Source organism: Melanostigma gelatinosum (assembly GCF_949748355.1).
Source record: "Melanostigma gelatinosum genome assembly, chromosome: 3".
NCBI classification, from domain to species: Eukaryota; Metazoa; Chordata; class Actinopteri; order Perciformes; family Zoarcidae; genus Melanostigma; species Melanostigma gelatinosum.
Window position 1 is genome coordinate 6,891,128 of NC_136636.1, and position 11,350 is coordinate 6,902,477.

At 46.8% G+C, this 11,350-nt stretch overlaps 1 protein-coding gene across 1 annotated transcript; it reads right to left on the reverse strand.

The window, feature by feature from the left end:
* Positions 1-207: 207 nt before the first annotated feature.
* phf20a (PHD finger protein 20, a) lies at positions 208-11,119 on the reverse strand. The gene is made up of 17 exons (XM_079297002.1): positions 10,984-11,119; positions 8,898-9,004; positions 8,237-8,408; positions 7,816-7,900; positions 7,388-7,464; positions 6,724-7,297; positions 6,556-6,606; positions 6,213-6,464; positions 5,841-6,035; positions 5,656-5,751; positions 4,924-5,073; positions 4,380-4,561; positions 4,190-4,289; positions 3,002-3,197; positions 2,430-2,871; positions 1,986-2,166; positions 208-1,598 (listed from the first exon to the last, which is right to left on the reverse strand). The coding sequence occupies exons 2-17, from the start codon at positions 8,978-8,980 to the stop codon at positions 1,456-1,458; spliced, it is 2,979 nt and encodes a 992-aa protein (XP_079153128.1). The 5' UTR covers positions 8,981-9,004; positions 10,984-11,119; the 3' UTR covers positions 208-1,455.
* Positions 11,120-11,350: the final 231 nt, after the last annotated feature.

Genomic DNA, 11,350 nt, shown 5'->3' on the forward strand with positions numbered 1-11,350 from the left:
CAGGGTTTTCTCTAGTTGAGTGCGGCCCTGAGGCTACTACCCGCTGCCCTCAATTTCAATCTGATTGTATAAGAGCACAAACATGTTACATGAAATTGTGAATGATGCAACCGTTAACAGCAGTGGTGGTGATGTCAGAGGGATAAACAGGACGAGGACATCTTCAAACTTTGAGAAAAACGCCAAGAACATGCCCATGGTGATTAATAAGAATGATAGTTTATTTATGTACCAGCAGATCTGTTTGCATTGTTTTTGACATTTCCCTGCTTCTAAGCCACACACTTACAGTACAGTAGCATACAATAAATGGATTTGGAGGATGTTCAATAAAGAAGAGCACATTTCTTTGAATAACATATTTACAAACAAGCCAAATACTGTAAATAAATGGATGAAACAGAAAAGAAAACTTTCCATGTCTTCATAGTAGTATTTGTCAAAGCACGAGACGCTAGCTGAAGAAAAGACACGTCCACGTTACAGGTTTCAGTGAATCGTGGGTCAGCGATGCTAAACGGAAGTAAAGGATGCAGTAACTAACAAACAGAGAGATTAACTTATAAAACCGTAACACCCGTGAGCGGACCGTTAGAACAGAAGAAGCATTACAGTTTCCGACGGAACAGAAATCACACCAGTTACGTCTCTAAAAACGGAAAACAATAAGATGCCTTTGATTCCAGACAAAAATAGCTTCACAGTGTAGTAAAAAAACCAAACTCCTTGAGTAGATCAAAAGCAGAACTAATTATTTGTAGAGACGGCTTGTTTCAGTGTCTTCAAGTTACTGTCTGTCCACACCTGGAGCAAAGAGTTTAAATGCAGTATGACGTGGCGGGTGACCAAAATGGAACTTTGGGACATTGTTGATGCAAAAAAAAAAAAGAAACAGTGAGCATTTGAAAACTATTGCAAAGAACTGAACTGCAATTTGAAAATATAAAGCTTCTGCGTGTAAAGCGCTGTGTACTGAGAGAGAGAGAGAGAGAGAGAGCGAGAGAGAGAGAGACAGAGAGAGAGACACAGAGAGAGAGACAGACACAGAGACAGGGCGACGTTAAGCAGTAGCTCAGACAAAAAGGCATTCATTAGGTTTAGAGTTGCATGGGAACCATAGAAATGGAATCTGGTCCGAGGAGTTTCTCCTGCGTTTACGAGGTTACTTTTTGTGTTTCGTCCTGATTTATGATGCCAGCTTTCCATTACGTGTTCATATAAAACGTTAATATACGACACTGGCTGGCTGCAGCATCGGATTACACCACACAGAACCTTTTTTTTTTTTTTAAGTCTGGTCTTGGAGAATGTGCGGAACAATCCGAGCCTTGCACTAATCATCGTTATCTTTGCAGCCAGAGACCAGTGGCCTTTCCTCTGCTGCACTGCTCCTGCATGCCGTGTGGGGACCGACTGACCGGCCGACTGACTGACTGACGCTGTTCTCTGGCACCCTCATGTGGAGCTGAACAGGGCGATCTGCTGCACCTTTCCCAGCTGTGTCAGCAGCCGTTTCATGCGTTGTTTGAGCTGAGGCAGACGGGCCAAAGGTTCAGGAGGCTCCAGCTCCCCGGTGTAGTCCAGCCAGCTCTCCAGCACTGAGGGGGGGCAGAAGAACCAGAGGTTAGCAGAGCCCATGGTGACACACAAACACTATCCTGTTCTTAAAGACACACCGCGTTGGGAGTGTTTCAGTATGCTGGCTTTGATGCAATCCTCTCAACCACTAGTGCCCGACAATGTGCTCCGAGCTGTTGAATAATATCATGAATCATCAAACGCAAATGTGTCTTCATTGAGGGCTCAACTCTGAGTGCTTCTTAAATTGTACATGTGTGCCTGACCCAGTTCTCAACACTGTGTTAGTCAGGAATGACGAACCTTGTTAAAGCCTTTTAGGCGTCATCTTCAACATTTCTTTACATCTCGGCTCAAAGTTTCGTGCCCTGCTAAAGAGACCAGATCAATGCCTCCGTAGGTCTTACCGTCCAGCTCCCTCTCAATGAAGTCCATCCGGTGCGAGACCTCGTCCTGGACCGAGTCTATGTGGTCCAGCAGGTTGATCTGCCTCTGTTGATGCTGCCTGCTGTTATCGGAAGCCTCTCCGGGACCTCGTCCTCCCTCCTCCCTCGTCTCAGCCTGGGACCAAGAGCCACACATCGAAGCCTGGAGGCGTTCAGGGGAAATCGTCAAGACAAGATTTTTATAACAAGCCGGTTTAGACCTCTTTATACAAACACACAAGACACAAAACAACCAAAAAGATTAAAGATTGGTGGTCAGACAAATCCTTGAGTCGCTGGAGTAACTCAGATGTAACGTCACCGTCACTTACCTGCTTCGAATGTAACATTTTACAGAATGGTGTGAGCTCATTTCACTTGTCTACAGTGACCACACAGCCTGTGCTTTGTGGAACAAGTCCTAACCTTGTAGTTGGTGCCTGTTGATTTGGGCTTGTCCGTCTCCAGCAGGCTTCCGTAGCGCTGCTCCCGCTCCAACAGCTCCTCCGTGCTCCTCATGCTGTCCTCCAGCTCAGAGCCCTGTCGGGTCTCCACCACCAGCTTCCGCTCCACCGCCGGGTAATACGCCCTCGGCTTCTGGTAGCAATGTTCGCTGGTAATGTACGAGTCCTGGAAGGACGGGAAGGGGAAGGAGGAGCCGGACGAGGAGGCGGTGGCGGCTGTGGCCGCCCGGCTCAGCTTCTCCAGAGCATTGGACATTAGAATTTCCCCTCGGCTCATATCCTCGTCGGGAGTCGCGGGAGACGGAGCGGCGTCACTGCCGCGCCACGAGTCCGAGGCGCTCCGCGACCGCTCCAAGTGCTTCCAGGGCTGCCGCCACAGCTGCAGGTCTGGGTGGGTATTGCTCCTGAAAAGCCAAAAGGAAAGATTAAAATAAAACAAGTAAATAATAAAATGTTGAATTGAAACCGGGCGAGAAAACAATAATTTCTGTCATGATCCACAGTGTAATGCGAGTGTCTTCCTGCTGTACTCACTGTAGGATGCTCATCTTGAGCTGCAGCCCGTTGAGAATCTCGACCACGTGGTGCACGTCTCCCAGCAGCTGGTGGGTGGTGGTGATCTTCTTGGCGTTTTGGTGAGAGTAGTTCTCATCCAGGAAGGACAAGCCGTACATGTGACCGCTGCTCAACCACTCACGGTCGTACCAGTAGCGCAGACTCTGCCTCTGACCTGGAAATAACGAACAAATGTTTATCAAATGCAATGAATGCACTCGTAAGTAAAGCTAGTAAGGAGGAGCTACGCTGTGTCTGCTTGCTGGTGTACGTGGTTGGTTGATCAAAGAATGTATGATCAAACCTTGAAGCGCTCTGCAGTAGAGTTAGATATACAAGTCTAAAATAGTTTTAACAATTTACTTAAAGTATTTAAACTTGAAAAATCTATAAAAGAGCAATGTCTCCTCCGTTCAAACAACGGCTCCCTGTTAAACACCTGTGCTGGGTGAGACCATATCACGGCATTATGATTTTATCTTTATTAATAACACAACCCAAATCATTCCATTAACATTAACTACTCTTATGGAACACAGAGAACATTAGTCCAATCAGCAATACGAACAAGCCCAGTGCCGCGTCAACAAAATACTTCGGTCGACATTTCTCCGTTTTGTAGGCGGTGTTCCACTTGCTCCGGTCATGAACAGCAGCTCGCTCTCCTTCAGCGTGGCAGTGTTTGCTCCTAAAACAAGTTGATCTTTTCTCTTTATTTCCACATTTACTGTGGCCACGCTAAGCCCTCTATACGCAGATATTATTTCGGACTATTTTCTGCTTAATGCTGAAAAATTCATGGCCAGTACTTCAATACTTATACTTCTTATTCTTTTACAAATCAATGAGCCAAAAGACAATCTGCAAAAATCCTGAAGCTTCCCTGTTTGATGATAATGATCAATGCAAATTAACATGCTGAAAACTGTGAATTTCAGAATCACAACAAATCACAGCATTACGACACAACGCACTGTTAACTGTACACACTGTCATTATTCTTTTGTCCACTAGATAGCAGATGATGCTTCATTAGGAGGAGGAAGCCTGCAGCTCTCTACCAGACCAGCCAAACAGATGCTTTGATGTCAGCAAAGTTGAATTGTGTATACTTTAAAGCTAAAAGGTGGTGGTAGTGTGTTTTTCTCCCCCCCCCTCCCCCCTCACCTGGTGGGTCTCTGCAGATGTGGCAGGTGTATCGGTCTGGAACATTGTCTTCCAGCAGGCCCATGCAGGTGCCGTGCTGCCAGCACAAACAATCTTCACACTGAGGGAAGGACACGCATGTTTTATAGAAATGCAACCCGAAGATTAACGCAGAAAAAAAGAGCTTTCAATGCTTTAAAAATAGACTCACCTGGATCATGAAGTCATTCTCTTCCTCCACCTCACAGATACATCGCACGATCTCTTGGTCACTTGTGTCCACGGCCCCGGAGTCCACGCTCAGGGGAGGCGTGGTGACGTCCAAATCCACCCCGAAGTCATCGTCGCTCCACCCACAGCTGTCAGTGGACCAGTCACTGATGCTGTCCTCATCTACCGTAACAGGAACACACATATTGGTTCATTGTTTCGAGAATGACACGATTTAGCTCAATGCATGTTCGATTCAAAACGTGTCGCATTGTGTGAGTTTTAACAAAGCAAGCCGTAGCAGCAAAGAACAGCTCAGGATTCAATCAACCAAGCGTTTAAGAAGTATTGATTTCATCTGCAGCAGCAGCTTGTTTCACTCTGCAGGTCATGATGTGTTATGAGTAACATTCAGACACACAACAGGTATGATGCACATCAGACTAGAACATGATGGATTGAATCCAGAGGGAACGGAGGAATGGAGGGGAGAGGAAGCCACGTGCAGTACACATACACACACACACACACACACAGATACCCACCATCCACATGTATCTGCTGTGAGCAGCTGTATCCGGGCCTGCTGCCGTAGGCCTCAGGCTTGTGATTGTGTGAGGGGGGGAATTTGAGTGGCAAATTGGACTGAAGACCCAATACTGAGATGTCAATATTCTCCTCACTACCTGTGTAGTCTGTCAATAAAGGGAAGGGGGGGGGGAGGGGGAAGCAGATGTAGAACAAAATGTCAACTTTGGAAATGCTTAACAAACGGCCATCGGGGGGGGGGGGGGGGGGGGGGGGAGACAAACTGTGGCAAAACAAACATGGACAAATAACAGACTAGAGAACAGTCAGGGGACAAAAATCAATCGCGGCCCGTGTTCCAGGCATTTACATTTTTAACTGGCATTATCTGCCAAACCTACTGTACCTACATGTGGATGCCAACTAGGACTACAGAGAACAGTGTTTGATTTGTGTGTGGATTAGGCAATATCACAACTAAATCTGGCTTTTCATCCGCAGCCGCGTCGTCGTGTATACGAGGGCAAAAGCGAGAAGCCCCGACGTTAAAGGAACGAGTTGGAGCGTTCGGATTGCGTGACAAGAGGCCAGCGACAGATGCAACACTTCTCCCACACACTCAAGGCTCAGCCAGCACACCAAAGAGGAGTGAATGGAGGAGTGCTCAATGCTTTGCAGGAGTCACAGTGGGTGCACATGCAGAGCAGCAGATATGAGAGGAGGGCCGACACCGGGGGACCCATTCTTACCGGACTTGGCCTTCTTTTTCTTCTTCTTCTTCTTTAGTTTAATGCGGAGGAAGTCCTTCTGTTTCGGTTTCTCCTTCAGTTTGTCTTTTACCGACCCTGGGGACCGTTAGGTGGCAAGAGTTAAAGCCTCGCGTGTGCACAGTTATCACAATTCATTCTCTCCACTCGTACTGCACGACACCTACCAACGTCAAAGCCACTCCTGTCCGAGTCTTTGCCCTGCTGCTGGCATCCGTTCCTGTCCAGCTGGTTCTCCTTGCTCTTCTCCCTCAGCAGCGCCCTCTGCTGGTGGCCCTGGGCATTGACTGCAGGCGGGGCGGATGTGCGCCTGCCTGCAGTCTTCACCTCACCGCGGGGAGCCGTGGCCGGCCCGACAGAGTCTGAGGACAACAAACAACATCAAAGAAAAAACCCAAAAACCCTGATCTATATACAGCGTGGCTGGAAGCGCAATATCTACAAGGCAGCCTTGTTTAAGAAGATGATGCTCATCAATTAAAGCGTGTCATGATTCAGCATATCAATCAGGACGGAGGTGAAACTAGAGAGGAGCTCACGCATAGAGGCAGAGATGGTTCTCCTTCTTTTCGGGCCGTCCAAACCGGTGGGGGGGGCGGCCTGCTTCTCGGAGGCCCGGGTCTGGACCCCCTCCAGAGGCTGCTCCTCGCCGTGGTAATATTTCATGTGGTAGTGCAGCAGCTTGGCCTTTCGGAATGACTTCGTGCAGCCGGGAGCGCTGCACTTAAACGGGTTGTGGTCGAGGTTGATGGACAAGACGGGGGGAGGTTGGTTTTTGATGACTCGGTACACTGAAACAAGGAGCGACATGAAGTGAATGAAGTACATCAAAGGATGGCAGCGATGGCTGTATGTGTGCGATAGGTTCTGCGTTGTACTCACGTGGCTCCCTGCTGAATCTGTTGGGGTTGTGGAAACCCTGTTTTCTTACCGCTGCCGAAAGGCAAAAGAAAAGAGACTTATTTTATTCGCTTACGCCTTCAAATACGCCCGTTTCACAACTCTACAGAGCCAATGAATCGCCTGCTCATAGACTTCATCAACACTTACGTTTCACAGGCTGGGGAGGCGGCACATCCGCTGCCGGCTGAGCGATTTCCGATTGGACATTCGGCTTCTGCTCCGCGTCTCCATTGGACTCTGTGGTTGTCATAGGGACAGGCACCTGCTCCGTCTGCGCGGGCGACTCCGTGTATGGCTTTGTTCCACTCGGTTCCGTTTCCACCTCTTCCTTTTTCACCTCTCCGTTTACGTGACACCTTTCCTCGCTGCGCTCATCTTCTTCTTCTTTCACCGTCACCCCGTTTGTGAGTCCTGTTCCCTTTTCTACACCCCCGGCCTTGTTCTGGTCTGCTTCCTCTTTTATTTCCTCTTCCTGTTTGATAGCAGGCGTGGGCGCGGCCTCGACCTCACCGTTTGTTTTCTTGTTCTTCTCGTTGACCATCCCCTCGTCCCGCTCCTCGTCCTCGCTGTTGCTGTCCTCCTGGTCGGACGTGCTGCGTCTGGGCCGCTTGTTCTTGGGGCCTCCGTTCTCCTGGGGCCTCCGGTCCCTGCGGTTCGGGGCCCTCCTGACCATGTTCCTTTCAGAGGACCGAGACTTCCCTCCTCCACCAACACCACCTCTCTATTTGGAAGCAGGACAGAGAGGAAGTTGAGGAAAACGAGCAGAAAATGGCACTTTTTACGGATGTTTATGCTCACTTCTTACATGTACCTCTTTGATAAAAGGCTTCACGTGTATCCCCTTCACTGTCTGGATTACACCATCGTAGAACTTCACAGTGTAGGATGCTGAGGGGGATAAAGAAGAACATGTTTTACACCAGAGCCAGCCAGTCAAGTAGCCCATTAAACAGTTCTCTGTTGTTTGTGTGAGTTTTGTGCATCAGACAGATTTATAGTCATAGTTTCTCTTTGCTGAGCCAGTGAAAGCCACAGCTTCCTTTTTAAAAACAAAAGTGAAACTATAAACATGTGCTCCACATTGCACAATCTTGTACTGTAAGCACACAGCTTGAATAACAAGAGGAAAATCGTCCTCCAAAAAAAGATCTTAACCTGAAGTACTATGTCTCCATATATTTAAACTGTTTTAAGATAGATAGATAGATAGATAGATAGATAGAGGTTATTGGTACCCACCATCTTTGTTGACAGAAATGACCGTAGCGGGGTAGAAGCGGCAGTCGGACCAGCTAGCCAGGACCTTGTCGTTCACCTGAAAGTCCTGGAAGGAGGACGGAGATACTCGGTCAGGGACATACTGGAGCTGGTAAATAGTAACAAAACCAGCACTGTCGGCGCATCTTTATTAAACCGGCATCGTGGTACAATTTTTACTCGCGGGTAAAAGTAGCAGATATCCATTTAGCTTATGCAAATAAAACCCCAGTATCATGTTTCAGCTTTTGGAGAAAAGATAAAGTTTAAGAACCCCTCAATGCAGATATACACCACAAACAAAGGCGAGAGGAACACAACATAACCAATAAATAAGGCAGAATGTATAATTTCTTTATGTAACGGAGAACAAAGCTGGCGGGAGAAGCGCTGAAATGCTTACAGGTTCGGGAGCGTCGTCGTTCAGGCCCTGCCGCCTCAGCTGAACCCTCTCCACGGGCCTCAGGTACGGACTAGTCCAGTCAAACCACTCGTCGTACCGGTGGCTCCACTGGCGGTAATGGACAAGTACTTTCTCCTCTTCGTAGTCGACCTTCTCTATGTTGGCAGCATACCTACGCGACAAAAAGAAACTCAATGATGTGCGATGGGACGGGGAGAGGTTTTCAAGTTCCTTATCCTTTTTAAACATATAATGGAGGTCAGGAGAGATTAGTCAATCTAGAAAACGTCAACAACATAAGGAATCATGAGAGGATGGTGTGCGAATGGACACGCTAGTATAATGTTTCTCAGTACAGCCAAATTCACGTAGTTTGCTTTAAAAAAAATGTCACAATGACTATCTTCATTTCTATCTTTAGCATATTAACACCATCATCATGATTTATAATACGATTTAACAGTCACAGATTATTTTTTTCATTGCCTTCACTGCTTTTTACTGGCTTCCTTCTTTTTTTTAACATTTTGGTGGGACGTACAGAATGGCTGAACCCGGGCCCCAAAAAATGGAGAATGAGAATTTATGAGGGGGAGGGTGAGAGTGAGGGGAAGTGAACGGTCACTGGGATGGGGGAGGAATGAGCGAGGCCATGACTCACCAGTTTTTGAGGGTGTCTCTGGCCTCAAGCTGAGCTCCAACCTCAAAAGATATCCCTCTTCTGTTAGGGGGCGTCTTACTCATACTGCCCACATCAAGGCTCCCTTCCTGTACACACACACATTAACCAATAAACATACCAATCATATCTCAACCTCCTATGACTTTGTGTACAACTATTGAGAAACACACATTGTGCCGAACTCAAGCACACAACACACTCGACTATCAAGGCCTTCAGACTATCCTGCAATCGGCCTCGTCTCTCTCTCGGCTCGTCGCTAACAATTATTTTAACAAATCACAGCTTTGCACCATAGTAGCAATCTTTGGTGTGGCCCTCCCACTGTGTGAACAATGATGCAGTCCAGACTCGGGAGAAAAATAAACATATTACCAGTCTAACCACACACTGCAGCTACACACGTTTTAAAACACATTGAAAAACACAGTGGGGATACAAAAAAGTGACATAATCACGGTGAGCCATGTACCTCAAATGGTGATGAAATGTGTAACTAATACCAGATGTTCCAGTGGTTTGAGACAGCAGGGGGTGTCTAAGCACGACCTCACACAGGTTCCTCAGAGCATCTTTATCATAAATGAACAATATCGGAGTATTCTGTATTATTTCAGTCCCTATATCAAGAAGAACGACTCCAAGAACTTGCTTTCACTTCCTCTTGTAAGCCCCCATTGGTCCAGTCATCAAGCAGTAATGCACCAAGCCTATACTCAGTCAGATGGACAGTATATTTGGTGGTAAATTGGGTCATTGTCTCATCGAACAATGTCTCATCACACATGCAGACTGCGGGTCCTGCTGCTGAATATCTATGGTTTGGTGGAGGCGGTTAATCGTATCGTCTCGCCTAGAAAACGTCAACTCCGTCCGGATAACAGCGCCTCCTTTGTCAGGCAGTACGGAGGGGCGATATCGGCGCCCTTTATTAAACAGGTTTACACACTATATATATATATATATATATATATATCATATATATTAGAATCGTCTTACTGTTCTCCGCGTTACAGCCGACTCGGTTCCCCATCGCGGAGGCAGTCTGGAGCTATTGGCGTTCAAACCGGATATCTTCGCACTGCTCGGCGGCCCACGTGTTTTCTGGTCAGCCGATTTCACGCATACAGACACAATAGAAGACGGTGGAAAAAGACCCTAATGGCTCTCCGTCTGCGACAAGTCACACACACACACCTCCCGCGTTATCTGAGAGCAAACATAATATGATATTCAGTTTAAATGCAGTGTGTGTAAAATATAAAAAGGTGCGTTTAAATGGGCCTGCACAAAGAAACCGAGACAAGAGACGATAGCGACATAGACCGATAGTTTGTGATGCCACGATCACGAAGCAGGAAATGGATTAATTTAAATGTTTAACACTAATATTTTGCAACGATTCATTTCATCTTAGATTTATATTTGACTGTTATAAAAAAGGGAGAGAACAGCATCTGGCATTATTTTTTTTATTTTTTTTAACTGTACATTTAACATAAAATACATGTTTTATGTTAATATATATCAAACAGTTGACGACGTCTGCTGCTTTAACCTCTTTATTGTCCAGCCTTTTATAATCAGTGGGCGTAGCGCGAGAGAGGAAACCATCGCCTACGTCGGCGCTTTGGGCGAAGGTGACTGGCGGAAAGATTCTGGTGTGGGCGGAATACTCTCATCTGATTGGCTGAGCAGCAGGTCACTCACAAAGAGAGCTCTTCGGGGCCTCGCGCTAGGGCCTACTTTGTCATACTTTTTTCGCGCTGTGAACGCGCGGCGTGGAAATGCAAAACATTATAAACTTCCCCCCCAACTCAAGAAACCGACGTAGCCATTTAAAAAGCACCAAGTGGGGAAACAGACCCGACACAAGAGACAACAACAACACAAACATAACAACGCCATGTTTAAACGTTACGTTTTATTTGCTACTTCGTCACGTTTGTTTTGAACTCAAGAAGCCGACATGCGGCACCTACACCATCTAAAAACCCGTTGACGCATCCACCAAACCCGCCTCGGTCTCGGTTTAGGGATTATGAACTCGGTACGGGCTCCTTACCTGTTCTCCAGTCCCTCTTTGTCCGGTTGGGTATCAAATCTGCCGTGTAATCGCCTTCAAAGTGCAGGTCCCGCAGCCTCCGCCTGTCTCCTTCCAGATCACGCAGTTGAATTTCTCCCAGTTGCATTCACCACCCGCGCGGGCAGTGTGGCACTACATTACGCATGCGCCAACAACCATGGCCTTCAAGCATTTATCACCTAAAATAACAAAAGCTAAATTGTGTTGCTCTTAAAAAAGCCATGTTTGTGTATTGTCATTAGCATGTTAACATCTTTATGTCCACTTTAAATACTTTATACATGGATCTAAAATTAACAAATCAAGCTTTTAGGACGTGTTTTGACACCAAATAATATTCTCAACA

Excerpts from the sequence above, each read along its gene's own strand:
- phf20a (XM_079297002.1), bottom strand. The coding sequence starts at position 8,980 with ATGAGTAAGACGCCCCCTAACAGAAGAGGGATATCTTTTGAGGTTGGA. Across the intron at positions 7,298-7,387 it reads TGAAGCCTTTTATCAAAGAG|AGAGGTGGTGTTGGTGGAGG; the intron begins GTACATGTAAGA and ends GCTTCCAAATAG. Across the intron at positions 2,167-2,429 it reads CAACAGGCACCAACTACAAG|GCTTCGATGTGTGGCTCTTG; the intron begins GTTAGGACTTGT and ends GAACGCCTCCAG.